This window comes from Macaca thibetana, chromosome 3, assembly GCF_024542745.1.
Source record: "Macaca thibetana thibetana isolate TM-01 chromosome 3, ASM2454274v1, whole genome shotgun sequence".
Taxonomy (NCBI): Eukaryota; Metazoa; Chordata; class Mammalia; order Primates; family Cercopithecidae; genus Macaca; species Macaca thibetana.
In genome coordinates this window covers 99604904-99626823 of record NC_065580.1, presented here as the reverse complement: position 1 = coordinate 99626823, position 21920 = coordinate 99604904, and the positions used below count along the sequence as shown (strand labels likewise).

The following is a 21920-nucleotide window of genomic DNA, read 5'->3' as shown; positions in this document are numbered from 1 at the left end:
AAAGTTCTATTATCTTTCAATTATATTTTCCGTGAGATTTCTATAACTTAATTGCACTGTCCTTTTATCAAATTCTTAAGATTTCTACTATTGTATTTTTTAATTTTCAGAAGCATGTTCTTATTTTTTATTCTGTTGTTTAATGAATGAAATATCTTCTCTTATCTCCTTGAAGACATTTTGATTTTTGGAGAGTTATTCTGCTTCATATATTGCTATTTCTTGTGAGTTTTTGTTTTTGTGCCATTTCTTTTGGATTTTCTACCAAGCTGGAGGCTTTCCTCAAATACCCAATGGTTCCTTGAAGTCTATTTACGTATTAAGTGTGAGATACTAAATTGGTGGTTGGACACTGTGTCAAAGGGATTTGTCAGCAGTTCGCTGGCTCCCTGCAGCTGATTGGTGGATTCAACACGCTTCGTTAGAGGATCCTACATGTCATTATGTGTATATTCTTTCTCTAAGAGAATGCAGTTGTTGCAAAAAAGAATCCTTCAGTCTCCTGCAGAAGCTGAAGAATGAAGGTATAGAGTCCTTACTGCCAACATTCTTACTGCTGAGTGTTCAAGGGGCTGAGGTCTGTCAGTGTGTAGGCTTTCTGAGTTTTCAGTAGAGTATCTCCTCCCCAACTTTCACTGTTTCTTATATTCCCAAGTCTAGAGTGTCTCTACTGAAAATGTCCAAATAATGAATTTTCTACAGAATAAGGCTCTCAACTCCTCTTTTAGATTGGGGAGGGACTTGAGGATCTAAATGTTGTTATAGACTCATATCAATTCTTCCATTTTCAGCCCTATACTTCGCTTTTGCCTTCTATAGTACTTACCAGTTTTGACCCTTTCTGTAGTTGTATGGTTTGAATTACCTTGTTTCTCGTTTATATTCTGTGTTCATTCTCTGCAAACTATCTGTTCACTTTCCATCTAACAACAAAAATTTGATCTGCCCCATTTACTATTGTCTCTCCTATTTTCTTGGGTATTGGGATTTAGAACTTTAAAAAATGTCTTCACTCTCATTTTAGAGAGGTTTCATGAGGGGACAGAAATAAATGTTTCTCACTCACCATGTTTCAGCAGGATTAAATGCCATTTTGACATGTTGAGTTTCATATACCCGTGGGGCATCAGGTAAAAATGTTAGGCAGGCGGTTGGATAGATGAGGCGGAAGCTTTTGAGAGGCACTCTCATTTTGAGTGGTGTCCACAGAAAGTGCTGGTTAAAGTGATGAGACCACTCTTTAGTGTGTGAAAGCATCATAAGCTGTGGACCAAGGATAGAATCCTAGAAGAATTTTAGAACCATGAAAACACAAATTACAGAAGGCAAGGCATCAATAAATTTACCAAAGGGGCAGTAGCAGCGTGTCAGAAAAGTCAATAAAGATAAAGACAGATTTTTCTTTTGAATTTAGAAATATGGAGATTATTAATGATTTTAGCAAGATGATATGCACAGAAGTCAGAATACATCAAGTAAGAATGAAAACAGGGTTTTATTTATTTATTATATTTTTGCTTTCAGAAACTGCTGACAGAAGCAATAATAGAGGGTGTTCAGTGGCTTATGAAGCAGATGAACCAGTTTGTGGGCTTTTTGTGTTGTCTCCACCTTAGATACTATACGCAGTGGATTTTCAAATACCTAATGAGGGAATGCAGTGACTTTGTTGCCCTTGGATTAGCTGTGTGAAGACATTTTGGCTGGTTTGATCTGAGAGGTCATTTCTCATGCTCCACTTGCTCTTTTTCAGGGTTGGTGTGAGCAAACCAGACTGTGTGGGGCTTTAAATTCTGGGTATGGCTGATGAAGCTGATACTGTTAACCAGCCTTTCTTCAATTGTATGTATGATGAAATGTTTGCAGGAAAAGAAAGACAGTGGAGTGTAGGTGTTACACTAGAATAAAACCTAAATTCCATTTTTGAAGTCTCTGAGAGAGCCCAAAACACAGCACTTTGTCTTTCTCTCCTGAGTTCTGAAGAAATTGAGAAATAAGACAGAAGAGCAAAGCGGCAGGACAGCAAAACATCAGCTTGATTAACGAGGGAGGCTGGGCTGGAATGGCACTTTGCCTTTTGGGCAAATGGGTTTCCTATGACTGATGCCCGAGTTGAGCAGACTTGCCCAGCAATCCTCAGGTTCACACAGGGTGGAGAGAGAAAAGCACCACTCCGTGTGGGGATGGGGAGTGAGGTGAGCCCAACATGACCAGTTTATCCAAATGTACCCGTAAGGTGAACCTTTCTGCCTGACATCCTGCCGCTACAGAGGGAAGAAGGCAGCAGCAAGGGGCCAGCAGTGTTACACTGTTGGACTTCCTGGACACTGATAGAGATATCTAGAGCTGGGAAGAAGCAGTGCCCTAAAACACAGGTTGGCTTTCAATACCCAGCACGAACCTATACCTGATCCCCCTTCGAACCACTCCAACCACTGCTCACTGGCTCCCACCATGGGCTTCCATCTGCACTGTTTCCTGTTAATGGCCTTTGCGGTCACTGTTCTCCTGCCAGGAACTCTCTTCTTCCTAGACACTGTCTCATGCCCTCAGATCTGCTCAGGTGTCACCTACTCAGGGGGGCCTTCCCTGACCGCCTATCTCAAGTTAGTGCCACTGCTTGAACCCCTTTCCTTTCTATTCCGTTTATCCTGCTTTGATTTTCTTAAAAGCCTCGCCTGTCTCTCTTCCTGAGTTCACGAAGGCAGATGCTTTCTGTTTTATTCATTGTATGAGCTAAGGATATATTTATGCAGTGAATGAGTGGATGGTCCAGTCAACTTGGAGTCCACTCCAGCTCAGCTGCTGCCTGGAGTATTATCACTTGCAAAGTGGCCCAGTCAGCATGGGCCTCTATTGAAGTACTACACTAACTCTTTTCAAGAGTGGAGGTGGGCCAAGGCGCAGTGGCTCATGCCTGTAGTTCCAGCACTTTGGGAGGCCAAGGCAGGCGAATCGCTTGAGCCGAAGAACTCGAGACCAGCCTGGCCAACATGGCGAAATTCCATCTCTATGAAAAGTACAAAAATTAGCTGGGTGTGGTGGCATGCACCAGTGGTCCTAGCTACTCTGGAGGATGAGGTGGTAGGATCACTTATGCCCAGGAGGCAGAAATTCCTGTGAGCCAAGATTGTTGGTGACAGAGTGAGACCCTGTCTCAAAAAAACAAAACAAAAAAAAAAACAAAGAGTAGAGGTGAAGCTTGAATGAGATAACATATGGAAAAGAGCTGAGAAATGTACTAGAATCGTGGAAGCGAATCCTATAGAGTGGTTACTGCTACAAACAGTAGTCGCTCTTTTAGAATCAGGGAGAAGTTTCCCCTGTCACTTCAGGGATCGGCGGTTAAACTGATGACATTGCCAAATTTACTAGGATTATCCTCATATAAAATGTTCTCATTCATTGTTCCCAATCTTAGCCTTGTATTTGCCACCCTGTGTATCCTGATGTTTTTATTTGAAAATTCTAATTATAGTAGGCAATAAAAAGGAGGCGATTCTTTTTTTTTTTTTTTTTTTTTTTGAGACGGAGTCTTGCTCTGTCGCCCAGACTGGAATGCAGTGACGCGATCTCGGCTGACTGCAACCTCTGCCTCCTGGGTTCACACCGTTCAAAAGGAGGCAATTCTAAGAAGAACAGGGCTACACTGTCTTAAGCAAAACTAACAAAAATTTCTTAGTGGAAGACACTGACTTTGCCATGAGATTTTAATGTCCCAAAGAGTAGATAGCTTCACTTATCCCCAAAAAGTAATTTTTGAAACTGAAAGAAGTACACTAGAAATCCATTATGAAGCAATCTGTGGACCTGCGATTTTCACATCTTTACAGATAAATATGCCTTTCAGTCACTTGCAGTTTCAGTACCTATAAATCCTGCAAATGGACAAAACAATCCAGTTTATTCAGAATTCTGCTTTTATCAACAGTTGCATTGAGGCAGATTTTGTTATATTCTGTCATTTATATAGTGGTATATGGAAAATACATGGACTTTGGCATCACCTAGATATGGCTTCAAATTCCAGCTTTGCTACTCAATAGCTAAGGGGGCATGAGAAAATTATTTCACATGGGACTGAGTTTACTCATATGGATATGTCTTATATAAAGCTCTGACCTTAGGGCTTGTCTAAGAATAGTATCACAGTCAAGAAAAGGTGTGCTGTCTGTTAGTGAACGGCTATGAGGTGTTCTGTAACAAGGGAGCCTCCTGGGTTCAAGCGATTCTCCTGCATCAGCCTCATTAATTGTATTTAACCCAGACTTTCCCAAATGTTTTTCCTTATAAAATCTGTTAATATGTTGCAGAATTGGTATTCCATAAAGGACCCCGTGGGAGATCCTGGCTTACATAATGCCAGACATATTTGATGTAAGAAATCAATTTTGCTTCCTTTTTCCAGCTTAGTGTTGGCCAGTCAGAATTTTCACTGGATGCCTACCACGCAACTTCAAGTAGAACTCTTGGGGTTTTGTGCCTTCACATCCTCCATCCCAACTCCTTCCATAGTCTTCCTGATCTCCAGTCATGGCCCCATTATTCATGTATTAGTTTCCTAGGGATACTATAACAAAACACCACCATCTGGATAACATAAAACAACAGAAATGTATTGTCTCACAGTTCTGAATGCTAGAGTCTAAAATTAATGTGTCAGCAGGACCATGCTCCCCCTGAAACCTGTAGCCTACAATCTTCCCTGCCTCTTCTAGCTGCTGGTGTTTGCCAGCAATCCTGGCGCTCCTTGGCTTGTAGCTATATCACTTAGTGTCTGCGTCTGTTGTCGCATGGCATTCTCCTCTGTAGTTCCCTCCTCTTATTATAAGGACACGAGTTTTATTGGATGAAAGCCCTGCCCTCACCCAACTCCAGTATAATCTCATTGTAGCTAATTATTAGGTTGGTGTAAAATTACTTTTAATTAAAAGTAGTGTGGCTCACGCCTGTAATCCCAGCACTTTGGGAGGCCGAGGTGGGCAGATCACGAGGTCAGGAGATCGAGACCATCCTGGCTAACATGGTGAAACCCCATCTCTACTGAAATACAAAACATTAGCCGGAGTGGTAGCACACACCTGTAGTCCCAGCTACTTGGGAGGCTAAGGCAGGGGAATCGTTTGAACCCAGGGGGCAGAGGTTGCAGTGAGCCGAGATTGCGCCAGGGAAATCGCTTGAACCCAGGAGGCAGAGGTCGTAGTGAGCCGAGATTATGCCACTGCACTCCACCCTGGCGACCAAGAGAGACTTGTCTCCAAAAAAAAAGTAATGGCGAAAACCACAATTGCTTTTGCATCAACCTTACTACGTCTGCAAAGACCCTGTTTTCAAATAAGGTCATATTCTGAGGTACTAGGAGTTATGACTTCAAAATATCTTCAACTCAGCGCATAATAATCCTTGGACTTACTCTGGGTAGAAAACAGGTGCCATTCTTGTACTTCTTGTCTTTCCCTCAGCCATTATATCTGGTCTATGAGTAAATACTCGTAGATCTGCCTTCAAAATGTAGCTGACCATTTCTCATTACCTTCCCTGCTACTCTTTGACCCCAGCCTTTATAATAGCTCCTGGGTTATAACAGCAACCTCTTATTAGGTATCCTGGTTCCATCCTGATTCTCCTTAAGTCTACTTGTTAGATAGCAACCACAGCAATCATGTCACAGTGTAAATCAGATGATATTCCTCCCTTGCTGTAAACTCTCCAGTGGTCTCCCATTATTGTTAGAATAAAATGCTAACACAGGTGAAGGAAGATAAGACTCTCCGAGCTCTGCTTTATCTCTCCAACCTTATTGTGTACCACTCCCTCCCCTATTGACTGTGCCCACCAACCCACAGTAAGCACCTTGTTTGCACTGCAGAGCCTTTGCACTGTTTCCTCAAGGCCGGCTCCCTGTCATTCTCAGATCATCTACTCGGAGATGTGTTTCCCATTCATTGTTAGCTGAAACACTTGCACCCCATCTGGCAGAGAGCAGAGAAATTTTTTTTCTTTTTTTTTCCTTTTTTTTTTTTTTAAAAATTTTTAATTATTTATTTATTTATTTATTTATTTTTTTGAGAAAGTCTTACTCTGTTGCCCAGGCTGGAGTGCAGTGGTGCAATCTCAGCTCATGCACCCTCCACCTCCTGGGTTCAAGCGATTCTCCTGCCTCAACCTCATGAGTAGCTGGGATTACAGGTGCGTGCCACCATGCCCGGCTAATTTTTGTATTTTTAGTAGAGACGGGGTTTCTCCATGTTGGCCAGGCTGGTCTTAAACTCTTGACCTCGAGTGATCTGCCTGCCTTGGCCTCCCAAAGTGCTGGAATTACAGGCATCAGTCATCATGCCGGGCCCAGAGAGAGTTTCGTCACCAGTCATGAAGCGAAGCTCTCAGGAAACAAAAGGAGAGAAACAGGAATGAGATAGCTGTCCCTGGGAGGGAAAGGATCAGTAACTAATGGGTACCCCCAAATCAGATTTACATAAGATTCACAATGCAAACAAATGATTTTTCTTCTGCTAATCTGAATTTGGAAAGGAAATTCTTACCTAGAAGAAGAGATCCCAGAGAGCTGATTTTGGTTAAAAAACAAAAATCAAAAAAACAACTCTTAACCTTTTGTTGTTTTTTTATTAGTTGTCCCAGGATCTTATCTGCAGGTCCTGGAACTAGTGGGGTGTCTCAGCCACCCCATGTTGGCTGCCAGAAAGTGTAAGGGGAGAAAAAGAATATCTTTTCCTCATCCATCACAAGGTTCATGGCTGAGACCCCTATGACAAATAAAAAGAAAAAAAAATAGATTAAATGAAAAAAGTATAAAAGTTGTATTTAATATAAGTTTTCAGTGACACAGAAACCTTTAGAAAACGAAGCCCCAAGGACCCAGGGAAAACCATATGTGTTTAGGGACAGTTGTGCAGAAGTGTAATTGGAGGACAAAAGAATGTGATCTAATAGTAATAAACCGGGGAACTCAGCAAGGCCTATTTGTTCAGATTCTTTTCAACCTCGGTGTGACATTCCTTCCCTCTGGGTACAGGGCAGGACCCCTCCGGAATGAGGGTCTTATGACCTACTTTCAGGGGAAGTAGGTCAGAGAATTCTTTCATGGCCAGCTCTCAGGAGAAAAAGGTGGGAAAGGGTCAGAGAGCAGCCTTCCTGCCTCTGCTGTTTTTTCAATTTCCTGCTGTTTAAAATACTCACTATGCCAAGGTGCCATTATTTTGGGGTATCATGTTCTGAGCCAGGCCTGACACCTCAGTTGCTTGCTTTACCACTTACTAACTGTGAACCTGAGCAAACCACTTAAATTCTCTGAGGATCAGTATCTCGTCTATAAAAAGAGATGACAAGGTCAGGTTGTTTCTAACCCTTACCCACCTGGTTAGAAATAAAAAATATAAAGCAATCAGCACAGTTTCTTGTACATAGTAAGCGTTCAGTAATTGGTAGCTATTAACTGATGTTATTATCATGATAGTGCCTTTAGTCACAGGCATGGCCCTTCTATTTCAAAACTGTTGAAAAACATTTTGGGATAATGTTTACATTGTACTTTCCACCACGTGCCCAGTTAAATTTCCCTTCTGGTTGGAGTGGGATTTCAAGGTAAAGCTCCAGACTGTGGTGTCAGATTATATTATTTTCTCCTCTTCCTGATTTTTCTCATTCTCTCCCTGCCACACACCTCTAGTTTCCTTTTCCTGCACATCCAAGGATATGGTGGCAGAGACAGGGATGACTAATTCGTTAGAGAGATTAGACGCCACCGTCTGATGCCAGAGAGGAACCTATGAAAAGGAGATAGGCGTGTCTCAGTGCCACTTCAGCAAAAGGTTGCCCTTTACCTTACATGCCATGACTGTGTCCTCCCTGGGAAAAGAGTACTTCAAGAGTGTTGTCCAGGATGTCAACATAGTGAGACTCTGTCCCTTAAATAAATAAATAAACTCCTGGGCTCAAGGGATCCTCCCGCCTTGGCCTCCCAAAGTGCCAGGATTACAGGCGTGAGCCAATGTGCCGGGCAATAACTATTTTAATTGCAGCTACAATGGTTATTATATGAAAGATATGTATCCTTTGACTGGAGTAATCGATAGTGTAAAGTGGGGAAGTGGAAATGAGTGAAGGGGAGAACCTAAGACTGGTTTAAATACCTGCTCTTTGTTTCTTTGTCCTCATCCTGCAGGTTTTGTTTTTGATTCGTTTTTCTTTGGCAAAACACACACCTCCAGTGGCATTTTCAGGTTTCTTTTCTTGAGGTCTTGCAAGTCTGATTATGTTACTGGTTGATCAGGTAGGGGAGAACTGGCCAGGATTTTCCCTTTTTGTCTCTTCTGCTGGTCAGGTAGATTGGAATTGGAGTGTGAGCTAATGGAAAATAGCGTCTAGCTCATTTCACCAATAATGAAGATGAGCCCAGTGTGTGCAGGTAAATGTTTAACAATCGGCTGTCTGAGAAAAAGAAGCCCTGATTTCTGGTGTTTGCTGGTTACTGTGGTATAAATACTCCTACCATAGTTTATTTCAGGCTACCAACAGGATTACTGAACACATAGTTGGAAAAAGATGCCCAGAAGCAAACCATCATATGTATAAGCTGTCTACCACACAGATACAAAAATCATAACTCTAGATCACAGGTAATAGTAAAATGTAGTAAAATCATTAAGAAATGATAAGTTTGAGTACTTTGAACTTATGTTTTAAAATGTAACTTCTTCAATGACAGTTTAATTGTTAACGGTGGCTCTGTTGAACAACTGACTCTCAGTATTCCTGAAAATTTAACCATCAGGTCTCTTGCGCTGGCTCTAGCACATCAGGTGGGACCCAGAGAAGTTACTATCTTACACAAGGTCCTCGGATGAGTCACGGCAGGACCTGGATTATTACAGAGTTGTTTCTAAAAACCAGACTTCTCTAGACAGATTTACTTATCAGTGTTTCTTTTTATTCATTTGTTTATTTCTTTACTACATCCTTTAACAATCCATAAAAGGGATTTAGGACTATTACAGGCTGTTATTATCTACTGAGACAGTAAGAGTCAGAATATTTGGATATATCTGGAACAAAGGTGGGAGAGTGGGCCGGGGGCAATGGCTTACGCCTGTAATCCCAGCACTTTGGGAGGCCGAGGCGGTTGGATCACCTGAGGTCAGGAACCTGAGGTCAGCTTGGTCAACGTAGTGAAACCCCGTCTCTACTAAAAATACAAAAATTAGCTGGGTGTGGTGGTGGGTGGCTGTCATCCCAGCTACTTGGGGGGCTGAGGCAAGAGAATCCTTTGAACCCAGGAGGTGGAGGTTGTAGTGAGCTGAGTTCGCACCACTGCACTCCAGTCTGGGTGACAGAGCGAGACTCTATCTCAAAAAGGAAAAAAAAAAAAAAAGATGGGAGAGTAGAAAGCAGATGAGATTTAGAGCTATAAGTAAATTCTCGCTTTCAGTCTTGGCCTTGTCATCTTGATCAAGTTAGTTACTCCCTGGTATAAGTTTTCTAATCTGAAGATGCAGGAATTGGACCACATGAACATTTAATATCTTGTAAGTCTAAAATGTGGTTCCTTATTTAGTTTCATCAATTCAGTAATATTTGCTTAGTACCAACTATATGCACTCTCATTATGAACTGTACTCCAGGCAGAATGAATTACAGATATGATAATAAATATTATTGTAGCATCTCACATTTATGCAGAGCCTTCTGATTTACCGAAGAGAAAATTTACTGTGAGTCTCTGGGATTCTGTGGCTTTAGGAGATCAGGACACATCTTAACAGAATGTTAGAGAAAGAAAAAGCTATTCTAGAAGTGCAAATAGAACCTTATTCCTAGGAAACAGAAGAGGTCATACCCAGGTAGTAATAAGGAATAAGGAATAAGCACTTTTTCTGTCATGTCTAGCAGTTGCTTCACTTTGTTTTTTTAAAGAAGCAACAAAATTATTTTTTTCTGAGTACAAAATTTTTGTAGAAAATTTAGAAATTATTAAGAAGTATTAAATAAGGAAAAAACCATATATCCAATCTAATATTCTGCTTTTCTTTACCTAATAATATTATATTTTTCAAAACATTCTTAGTAGAATCATTTTAATTGCTGTATGTATAATAATTTTATCTTTTTGGTGTATAGTAACTTACTTATCTGATGTCTTATTGTTGGAAATTTTATTTATTGACAATTTTTTTTTATTCTAAAGAACACTGTGGATAAATAGCTTTGTTCCATATCAAAAATTATATATTGGACACATGATTTTCAACTTTAATATTTAAGGTTTAGTAAGACAGTTTTAGCAAATTATATACTTTTGACCTTTAGATTCTTTGATTCTATCAATATTGTATTGTGTTTACCTAGATTTTGTTCTGTTTCTAAACATTTATTAAGAAGAACATTTTGTTGGAATTCTTCAATATGATATGTTTGAACTGGAAATAGCACCACTGTTTTCATGTTATTTCAAGTAGGTATGATAAAGTGTAGGGTTAACAGTTTTCTTTTTCAACTTTCTGTGGGAGATATCCTCTATCTAGTATCAGGTTTCTTGGTTTAGAAATTGCTCAATAAATATTCAATAAATAAAAAGATTCATGCTAATTTAGGATAAGCAAAAACACACGAGAGGGTGTTTAAAAAACCCACTTCTCCATTTATGATAATAGCTTTCATTCTCACAAGGAGAGATAACAGCTAAGCACAGGAATTCTGACTGTTGAATGAGAACTGTGAAATGAAATATGTCGGCGCTTTAATTCACCTACATGGGAAACCATGACTCAGATAGTTATTTGATTAAATGTTAATGAGATCTACTAAATTGACCCAGTTCTTACTTTTATGTATTAGATTTATATCAATTAAAACAGGACCAGTTTTACCTCTTTTCATTCTTTAACATCTTTGAGTCAACATCTGCTTACAAGGGAAGTGCTGTAACTACCCTGGTTATTTAAATATTAATGGCTTCCATTAAAGGGGGCTGGGGATTGGCAGCAGGAAGATTGAGAAATTAGACGGCATGATTGGTTTCTTGTTTCTGTCCCCAGGAAAAAAAAAACAAAAAACAAAAAAACCTCCTACTGGAAGAGCTTCTTCCATTATTTTTTTAATATTGCATATATATATATATTTTTCTGAACCAGTTAGAGAGTAAGATTGTTGATTTCAGGCATCCCTTGAAAGTAGCTATGCTATAAAAGCATCAGTGTAAACAAGTTCACATAATTTTAAAAAATGTTTTAACATTGCCATAGAGGTCATTACCCTGGGGCTTCTTGGGAACCTAATTTCAGTTCCTAAATTCATTTTGTTGTTTATTATAGTCAGTAATAGGCAAAAGCATTTTTTAGCTCCATACTGGATTCGGCTGGTCTTATTTACATTAAGTGTGGAGAACTCTAGTAAGTTAACCCTGAGAGACATGACAAGGGTTATATATTCAATCATGTTATAATTATAAACCTTTATCTTACTGGGGAAATGTGCCTGAAAAGCTTTTAAAATTTGCTATAATCAATATTTTCATGTTATGCCAAATTGGGTTGTAGTAAGCATGTGGTTAAAAGATTTTTACACATTTTGTATTTTTAAGATGTTCTAATGGCTTGGCATTTTAAAGCACTGAACCAAAGCAGGCATTGTATTTGCATAATTATGTATCTCTTTTTGCAGCCAGAAATGTGTGTGGAGTACTCATTCATTTCATGTATTTGATTTAGAATTTACAGCTAAGAACATAGATCATGCTTAAATAGCAGGAGTGCAGAGTCATACAACGGCCCTGGTGTGCTTGTCGTAATTCCCTACTTTGCAAGGTCAGGATTAGAGCGAGACAAGAGAGGCACTGCCTCAGGTGTAAAACTTAATAAAGTGTCAAAAAAAACTCAAGATCAGTGATATTTTAAGGTAATAGTTAAAAAACTATATAATACAGAGAAAAATTAGTGATAACAAAAATGGTCAACATTTTAGATCAAGATGAGCTCTGACCCTACATCCGTACCTCCCTCATTTCTCCCTAGTCCTGGCCTTGAGTGGGGTCAAGTCCTGGTTTCTCTACTTTCATGTCCTTGCATGAGATACTCTTTTGATTCAAGTTTTCCTTATCTGAATTTGGTGATAATAATCCTCACTCTCCTGGTGACAAGGATTTTTTCCTTGGCCAAATTTTAGTCAGGCTTCTGAATCTTCTGCTTGGCCCATTTGTGCACTTCCTTGTAAAATCCAGTTTTAGCAAAGGACACTGGTAAGTCGTTTTACCAAGAACCACCAGCATCAACATCCGATCACCTCAACATTTGACCAGGTTTCTCATCCTGCACCATCCCCCAGGTGATGTCTGATCACCCTGGCCTGTCTTCAGCGAGAATCCTATTAGGTTTAGCCAGATCCACCTTACCCCAAGGCTTCCTTTGAGTAATTTTCCATCCACTGACCCCCACACTGCTCCTTAGCTATAAATTCCCACTGGCCCATGCTGCATTTGGAGTTGAGCCCAATCTCTCTCCCTTGCTGCAAGACTCTGTTGACTGCAAGGTCCCTGTGCCTATCATTATCCTAATAAAGTCTTTGTCTGCGTGCTTTAACAAATACCATTCATTTTTTTCTAACACTGGTGAAATTAGGAGATTCAAATCAGCTACAAATACATGGGAAAGCCCACTATATGTATAATTTACATATTGATGTACAAGTAAATCATTATACAATTTTATGCCATTACTATTATCATCTCAGATGAATATTCTAAGCAAACATCAGATTTGAAGATCTTTGGAAAGCTTTGTGCTAATGGTTTGGGGCCTAATGTCTTTACTTATCAGCTAGCAATAAGGGGAGGGACCTAAGGGTAGTTGTAGGACCCCCTCCCCCTTTCTTTCTTCCTTCCTGTTTTTGTTTTTGTTATTGTTGTTCTTTGATACAAACGGGGGGCTTATAAGAGATAGAGAACATAAGCAGAAATCCATTGCTTCTTTGAAATTTCCCTGCAAGGTGTGCAAGGATGCCTGAGGTCTCACCTTTGCTTAAGCTGTTTCTACCCACCCGTGATGCCTTTCCCATTTCTCCCACCTGTCTGAGAACCATTCACCTTTTGTCCACATCCAACTTGGGTAAGGCCTTTCTATGATCTTTCGACCTGAAATATGCTCTCAATCCTCTGCCCTTCTGTGGTGACATAGTGATTTCTACCACCCATTTATGGTCAGTTACAGAGTTCTTGTTGTTCTGAGGCTTTACTGAATCCTTCATTGAATTTACTTTCCAAACTGCATTTTAGAAAATGTCAGTGGTTCACTCCTATAATCCCAGCACTTTGGGAGGCTGAGATGGGAGGATTGCTTGAGCCCAGGAGGTCAAGGCAGCAGTGAGCCGCGATTGTGCTACTGCACTCTAGCTTGAGCAACAGAGCAAGACTCTGTTAAAAAAAAAAAAAAAAAAAAAATCAGTAATTTAAAAATTACTGACATTGTAAATCCCTTGAAGGATCTCCCATTAGCCTGTGAATTTAAGGGTAAGCAGGGATTGGGTGTGCTTATTTATGGTGCTATCCAAGGTCCTTGCAGAGGGCCTTTACACACAATAATGTTTTTAAGTGAATAAATGAATTTCTTGCATGTAAAAGGGCCAGGTAAATATTTACTCTTTTGATTCATTTTTGGAATGCTGTTTTTATCCTAGACCCTGAGAGATGGTTGGCGCCATGTGGAAGGTGATTGTTTCGCTGGTCCTGTTGGCGCCTGGCCCCTGTGATGGGCTGTTTCGCTCCCTATACAGAAGTGTTTCCATGCCACCTAAGGGAGACTCAGGACAGCCGTTGTTTCTCACCCCTTACATTGAAGCTGGGAAGATCCAAAAAGGTAAGTAAGTTTAATTAAATCAGAGAACCACTGGCATGAATTCAACAGTTTTTCTTTTTTTTTTGAGACGAAGTCTCACTCTGTCACTAGGCTGGAGGGCAGTGGTGTGATCTCGGCTCACTGCAACCTCTGCCTCCCAGGTTCAAGCAATTCTCCTGCCTCAGCCTCCCAAGTAGCTGGGATTGTAGACGCACGCTACCATGCCCAGCTAATTTTTGTATTTTTAGTAGAGATGGGGTTTCACCATATTGGCCAGGATGGTCTCGATCTCTTGACCTCATGATTTGCTCACCTTGGCCTCCCAAAGTGCTGGGATTACAGTTGTGAGCCACTGCACCTGGCCAATAGTTTTTCTTAAAACAACCCATAGGATGCAAAATGTATTTCAGTATTTTTACTCAGTTGTTTTATTTCAAATATATATGTTTGTTTGTTTGTTTGTTTGAGACAGAGTCTTTCTCTGTCACCCAGGCTGGAGTACAGTGGTGCATTCTCTGCTTACTGCAACCTCTGCCTCCCGGGCTCAAGTGATTCTCCTGCCTCAGCCTCCCGAGTTGCTGGGATTACAGGTGCCTACCACCATGCCTGGCTAATTTTTGTATTTTTAGTAGAGACGGGGTTTCACCATGTTGGCCAGGCTAGTTTTGAACTCCTAACCTTTGGTGATCCGCCCTCCTCAGCCTTCAGAAGTGCTGGGATTACAGGCATGAGCCACCGCACCTGGCCTATTTCAAATATTAATGACTTGATGTCATATGTTATCTGAGTTTTTAGCTAAAATGAGAATTAGCCAGGGCTGAATTACCTGCATGGTTGAGTTGCAGCATTTTATTTATAAGACTAGTAGAGTGCCTGTTCCCCAGTGAGCACTTAATGCTAATACTATCCTTAAAACTTACTATGAGTCAATCACTGGTTCCAAGCTTTCTGCATGAACTTATTTAAACATATCAACATCCCAGGGAGGTGGACCCATTTTATACATGTGAAACCAACACAGAAAGAGATTGAGCTACTAGCCAGAGTTCACGCAGATACCAGCTGGTGTGTAGGCTTCATACTCAGACAGCCTCACTACAGCCTCCCTGCTGTGCCCCCTTATCCAGCAAGTCTAGGCCTTAGTTTTCTCATTAAGATAAGATGGAGATTTAACAACTTACCCAACTTGCAGAGATATTATGAAAATCCAACGAGATAAGGCACATGAAAATTTTTTGTACTCTATAAATTGTTCTCCAAATATGAGTGTTTGCAAATGGCTTTATTTAGAGATTGTGGGTTTTTCTATTGTTATTACTAATAGGAAAATATATATCACGTAGTGTTATCAGAGACTAAAATTTATGACCTGCATCTGCTCTTTTTTTTTTTTTTTTTTTTGAGACGGAATCTTGCTCTGTTGCCAGGCTGGAGTGCAGTGGCGCAGCCTCGACTCACTGCACCCTCCGCCTCCTGGGTTCAAGCAATTCTCTTGCCTCAGCCTCCTGAGTAGCTGGAATTACAGGTGTGCGCTACCACGCTTGGCTAATTTTTATATTTTTAGTAGAGATGGGATTTCACCTTGTTGGCCAAGCTTGTCTCGGACTCCTAACCTCAAGTCATCCGCCTGCCTCAGCCTCCCAAAGTGCTGGGATTATAGGCATGAGCCACCGCCTCTGGCCCTGTATCTGCTCTTAATGCTTCTTTGTTCTTAATCACTGTGCAGGTAAATGATTTCAACTTTCTGAACTTCACCAGGTTCCTGAGCTATAAAATAGTAGACAGGTAGCTATTCTGAGGAGCTGTTTGCAAAGAGCAGCAGAGAAATGGCATAGTGGCTGGAGGGTGCACTGGGGTCCAGGAAGGGTCTTCAACAGAATAGGAGAGAATGTTTGTTTGCTGATTGAAATAATGAGTGGGGAGTTGGTTTGGTTTGGGGAACCATTGTTGGAGACTGTGTTTAAGAAGGTGAGAGACAGGGATCTGGCACACGGGAGCCCCAAGTTTGTCCCTTGTCACAGGTGGAAAGGCAGAGATGGTGCCTGTGAAGCTGGCAGCTTGGCAGATGTGATGGGAACGAAGAACAACACTGGAAATTTTACACAAATGGTCATTTTAAAGATCAAAAGCAAATCTAAATACTCTACAAAGAAGTTTAAAATAAAGCAAATTTTATTCATTCGAAGTATTCTCACAGCCAATAGGATGTCATTGTTTTTTGGTTTTTGTTTTACACGAAGACATTCTTACATTTTAAGGGTATGTGTAAGTGCTGTTCATATGTCTTTTTCTGAAATACACATTGGCTTCAAGTTTCACCATCTCTTTTCTAAGGAAAGATGAAAAACTTTGATAATGTATTTAGTGTATTTTAAAAAGGACTGATTTTTACCTCGCATAGAGAAGTCATGGGAAGATGGCTGCCCCACTGTATGGGCTGATACAGATGCGTGTGAAGAGGCAAAGTATCATTGACTCAAACCCTCCAAATTGTATTACATGTACGTATTTCAGCTTCCTCAACAAGTGGATTCTGATGGCTTAGATTTATGTTCATTAACAGTAAATCAAAGCAAACCATTTATTGTAGGATTGAAAAGGAGTTAAGTAATTGTTATAACCAAATTCTACCAATCCACATATGAGGAAATTGAGACTGAAATACTTTACCTGAGTTGCCCAACGGGATGTGTGCAATAGAGTTGGGTAGCAGAGATGGGTTTAGGACCCAAATCTTCTGACTTCTACTCTGTGATTTGCCTACTATAATTTAGTTCTGTTTGTTTCACAAGCTTCTAAAGTGTTCTTCTAAAGTGACCGGATGCATACACACAAAACAATTAAGGAATTGGGTAGTGCATACTAACGTACTAAAGTATTACATTTGAAGTAAGTGCACTGGAGATTCGGAGAAGGAACGTATGCCTGTTGGTTGGCATAATCTAGGGAGAAAATACTAAAGCTATAGTAGTTGTAGTAAAAATAATAAGTAGCTAACATTTAGTCATTATATCCCTAGTACCTAGCATAGTACCTATACATGTATGTATAAATATGTATGGAATTTAAATTTGGGTACCAACCATGTGCCAGGCATTGTGCTTTACATCCATTAGCTCATTTAGTTCTCAGAGCAACCCTAATGAAAAATCCATAAGCATTGTTCCCATTTTACAAATGAGAACACTGAGGCCCAGAAAAATCAAATATCTTGCCTAGGGCCATAAAACTAGTAAGTGGCAGAGCTGGAATTAAAACCTGTACTGGCTAACCCCAGGGCCCGTGGTATGAACCACTATGGTATATGAGCAGCTCTGAATTAAATCCTATACTGGCCAACCCCGGAGCCCATGGTATGAACCACTGTGCTGTATGACCAGCTGTGGACTTCAGAGTGTTGGGTAAGATTGATGTAAATAGCGAAAGGTCTGTGCACACCAAAGGAGAGAAGCAGCTTAAACAAAGGCATTAAGTGAAAGTGACCGTGGTGTATCTGTATCATACATCTGGTGGAACCAAGTAAAAAGAATACAGAGAAATCCATCTGAGAGACTGTTGACATCCCTTCTGTTCCTGTCTTTCTTGCCTATAAGCATTCCTCAGTTATGGGTACTATAGCAGCCGAGAAAGATTCCAAGGGAAGTAGTTTTATCTTCCACCCTCTATATCAAGATTGGTAGATCTTCATCTGATGATTGACAACATTTAAAATAGTAAATCTGTGTATAATATCACTTCCTGAAGTTACGCTACACAGTCAAATTCTTTGAACAGAATTTTAAGTGGCTGATTCAAAATCTGTTACATCTGGGTATTCAAATGTAGCCCTGACAACATAATTAAGGATAATTTTATTCATCCGCTTTGCTGAAAGTTCAGGAAGCTCTGGACAGATGGTCAGCTCACTCCCCTAAATCCCTTTTGTTTATCGAGTCTGTCAAAACCCTAGGAATGTGAGTCTTATTATTGCAATGGAACATTTTCGAGATAAACAGTAGCTCACCAAAAAAACAAGGGAAATTTTTATTTTTCAAATCCCCAATTAACTGGCTTAGTTTTGTGTAATTGTAATTGCATGTTTACTTTCTCTGAAGCTAGAATAAATCTTTACTCCCTGAAACAAACTGAACGTAGGAGGCACATTTTAGCTTGTTTATAAACACTGCATTTTCACACTTTAAAGACTATTTTACTAGTAGGTCCTAATTTATTGTTACTTATGATCTGGTATTGTGTGTCCACACTGCTGATAACTTGAGTGTTTGTGAATCTGACATGCATGCTGATTAGCTGGTTCAAGCCCTTTGTTGGTCACACTCCAATGTTTTTGAAAGTGTTAATATCACAAACACTGGTAGCAGCAGTAAAAAACAAGGAGGAAGTAAAATCACTTCAAAGAGAACCTTTTCCTTTTTAAAACTATTCTAAACATTTGGATTGTGAGTCATGGTGCCGGAAAGATAGAAACTCCTCCACCTTGGGAGTTTGTTTGTTTTCCACATTACAGTGATAGGATGCACAGGACATTTGAAAATATAAAAAGTCATTTTAGTTGATGAAATTTTTTATTATTTTACTGGGATTTAGTTAGTGGAAATTTAAAATTTGAAACGGGGCCGGGTGTGGTGGCTCAAGCCTGTAATCCCAGCACTTTGGGAGGCCGAGACGGGCGGATCACGAGGTCACGAGATCGAGACCATCCTGGCTAACACTGTGAAATCCCGTCTCTACTAAAAAATACAAAAAACTAGCCGGGCGTGGTGGCGGGCGCCTGTAGTCCCAGCTACTCCGGAGGCTGAGGCAGGAGAATGGCGTAAACCCGGGAGGCGGAGCTTGCAGTGAGCCGAGATCCGGCCACTGCACTCCAGCCTGGGCAACTGAGCAAGACTCTGTCTCAAAAAAAAAAAAAAAAAAAATTTGAAACAGGGCAAAACTTTTTTTATGGGCTAGAGAAAAGTTCTAAATTTCTTTAGCTCTCTTAACAAGGTCTGCCTTAGGAGGTTTTTATAGAAATGAGCTAGTCTTAGTGCATTGTCAGTGGGGCTTGTTTTAGTTCATTCATTTGTTGACTCGTTCATCCATTCATTTGTTAACATTCATTCATTAAAAAGTATTTATTGAATGTCTTAGGTGTGTAAATCAGCATGCCAAGTCCCAAGGTATGCAAAGTTAAAGAAGACAAATTCCCCACCTCCCAACCTCCTGACCTAGGAGGGAAGGTCTGAAATATACCCAAGTACAAGGTAGCAGAGAAGCTACTTTGGCATCCTCGGGAAGGGAGGGATGAGTGAACATCTGAATCATTTGAGAGCAGTCCATGGACCCTGTGGGGTGCTGGTCTTGGGAGAGATAAATTGATTCAATCATCCTCTCCTCTGTTCCATTCCCTCCAGCTCCTTTCTATTATATATTTTCTCTTTTTCTCATTATACTTGGACCTTTCTCACTTTTTTCTGTCTTCTTTCTCAAATCCTCTTCTTCCCATTTACCTCTCTGTGGTCCACATCTCACTCATTTCCGATCCACAGTTTTTACTTCTCTCCTTTTTTGCGGGGGGTGGGGAGGGGGCTAGTATCTCTGTTTGATTTTGAGAAGATTAATAGTTCTGCTAAAAATATTTCAAAAGCATTTTAAAAGCTGCCCAGCCCTGGGGGGTGATCTTTCTGTAGGCTAATTAAGAGTGGAAGTGAAGAAGGGGAGAAGAAAAAAGACAGATGGTGGGAAGAGTGGGAGGGGAGGAGCGGCAAAAACTACTTTCCCCGAACACCTCCCTTTTCTTTCTCATAAGATCCTCCCCTCTCTCTTTTTCTTTGGCTTTTTTTTTTTTTTTTTCTGATGGAGGAGGGATAGATCTCATTGGGAACAGAATGGGAAGACCTACAGAGGTTGCATTAAGCAGACTTCCCTGGGAGCACCAGGCTGAGCCAGAAAAGGGAAATTCTTCTAGACTTCACTTGGAGTGGCCAAAGGCTAATTATAACTTTTGCTTCCAGTTGACTGAACCCTTATTTTATATGTAGTGCTAGGCTAAGGGTTCGTATGCATTTTTGTTGTTTGATCCTCACAGAAAGCCCAGGGTAGCAGAATCAGTATTTACATTTTGCATAAAAGGAAAGAGGCTCAGAGAGATGGAGCAACTTGCTGGGGAGTCCTAATCTAGTTAGGATTCCAAACCCAGCTCTGTCAGGCTAGGAAACCCATGCTCTCCTATTGTGTTGGCCTAACAGGACCCTCAAGGACCACCTATTGAGACCTTTCCTTTGTCGCCACGACCTCCTCTGCTCAGAGGTGCTCCCTGTTCCTAATCAGCAGGTGCATTTCACAGATAGCAACAGTAATTCTGCTCCCTACCTGCCAGCTTCTTTCTATAGGTTTTACATGTGGGGCTCTTTTAATCCAGGTGGCCCACGGGCAGTCCATCTTCCACAGAGGAGAAACTGAAGTACAGGGAGGTTAAATAAGAGGGTCACCAGCTGGTTGATAGGAGTGCTAGGATCAGCAAAGGAACCGTGTGGTCTAGATGAGAGGTTTTCCTTTTGAGAAGCATGCCTATATATATGTTTGTGTTTGAGACAGGGTCTTGCTGTGTCATCCAGGCTGGAGTACAGTGGCATGATCACTTGACCTCCTGGGCTCAAGTGATCCTCCCACCTCAGCCTCCCAAGTTGCTGGGACTACAAGCACTGCCACCATGCTCGGCTAAGAGGCATGCCTCTTTTAAAAGAGGAGCTAGTGGTCCCAAAACAGCAGTGTGCTGGTAAAAGTTTAGCAACCAGCCCTTGGAGTCAGGACCCTGACTTATAGCATCTATTCCCTTGAGTGTAAATATTGTCACCTTGGCTTATTTTATCCTATCAATGTTGTCTCTGAATGCTGAGCTGGGAAGAGATGCTAACAATTAGCCCTCCAGAGTCTAAGGACTCCACCTGCCACCAAAGGCATCTTTAGTTGATGGCATGTGAGGAGTCAAGCTTCCTAAGCTACTAACCAGTCTCCAACTTAATATGGCTCAGACCTACATCGCTTTTCTTGCGTGATTAGTTCCTACTGGGGACACATTCTTTGTCACCACTAAAGGATTCTTCTCCTTCGCCCAGATTTTCCCTTTTACTTCCCACCACGTTCTGCTGTTTTCTGTTCCTTTGCTACTCCCTTCCTGACCACTACTTCCTTTCCCACTCCCTGCCACCTGCACCTTCTGACTCACTCTAGTTGAAAGCCCTGGAGGAAGGAACAAACTCTGCAGCCTGACTGCCCGGTTTAATCCCAGCCTCCCTCTACTAGCTGTGTGACCTCAGGCAAGTCACTTAACCTCTCTGTGCTTCAGCTTTCTTATCTTTAAAGTGGGAATGAGAATTATACTTCCCACATCATGTAAAAGCCCTGGTAACGTGGCCTTGTAAATGTCAGCTCCTAGTAGCATTCTTTACTCCTGGGCATCCTTGGCCATCTAAGCATCCCCAATTACTCCTTCCCTGTGCCTATCCCAATGGTGCCATAAAAAAACCAGGACCCCTGGCCTCCACAACTGTCCCATTATCCTGTTTGGTTCCCCCTGAGTAGCCATGAGGTCACCCCCAGTCTCCCCACTGTCCACAGCCGCCCACACTCCCATATGCCTTGACCCACTCCTCTTAGTAGATGTGACAGCCTTTTTGCCTTCATGTAAACAAGATCGTGAAGGACACCAGCCTTCTTGGGGTGAGGCCGAGAGCTGCTTCACCACATTGTTACTCTTGCACCCCACTGTTTCAGGTCAGTTTACTTTATCCTGCTCCTTTCCATGTGGCCCAGGGTGAACACCTTGGTTTATGCAAGGTGTGATGATAGGAGATTTTCTTTTCTTCTTTTTAAAAGAACTTTAAAAACAACCTTATCACAGCTTGTAAAATATATTTGGTCACCCCTCCCCAAAGACTTAAAACTTTCACGTATCCTTGGCTAAATTGTGAATGTGGACTATGTGGGACTGGCCAGGGGCAGGCTGGAATTTGTTGAAGGAACTACCTTTCATACCAATCCCCTTTTAGCTTATCTAATCACTTCATTTCATCCAGACTGAGATAGATGGCTCACATT

At 41.1% G+C, this 21920-nt stretch overlaps 1 protein-coding gene and 1 long non-coding RNA gene across 8 annotated transcripts in view; one reads left to right on the top strand and one right to left on the bottom strand.

The window, feature by feature from the left end:
- Window positions 1-21920, top strand: part of CPVL (carboxypeptidase vitellogenic like) — a 205656-nt gene that overhangs the window by 61179 nt on the left and 122557 nt on the right. For all 7 annotated transcript variants that reach the window (XM_050783202.1, XM_050783200.1, XM_050783205.1 and 4 more), the window contains one exon: window positions 13684-13862. In XM_050783202.1, coding sequence (XP_050639159.1) covers window positions 13694-13862 — 169 coding nt within the window. In that variant the 5' untranslated portion in view covers window positions 13684-13693. The remainder of the gene's footprint in view (window positions 1-13683; window positions 13863-21920) is intronic.
- On the bottom strand, window positions 1223-9764 carry LOC126950067 (uncharacterized). The gene is made up of 4 exons (XR_007724048.1): window positions 9687-9764; window positions 8151-8330; window positions 6543-6764; window positions 1223-1284 (listed from the first exon to the last, which is right to left on the bottom strand). It is a non-coding gene; the product is annotated as an uncharacterized LOC126950067 (long non-coding RNA).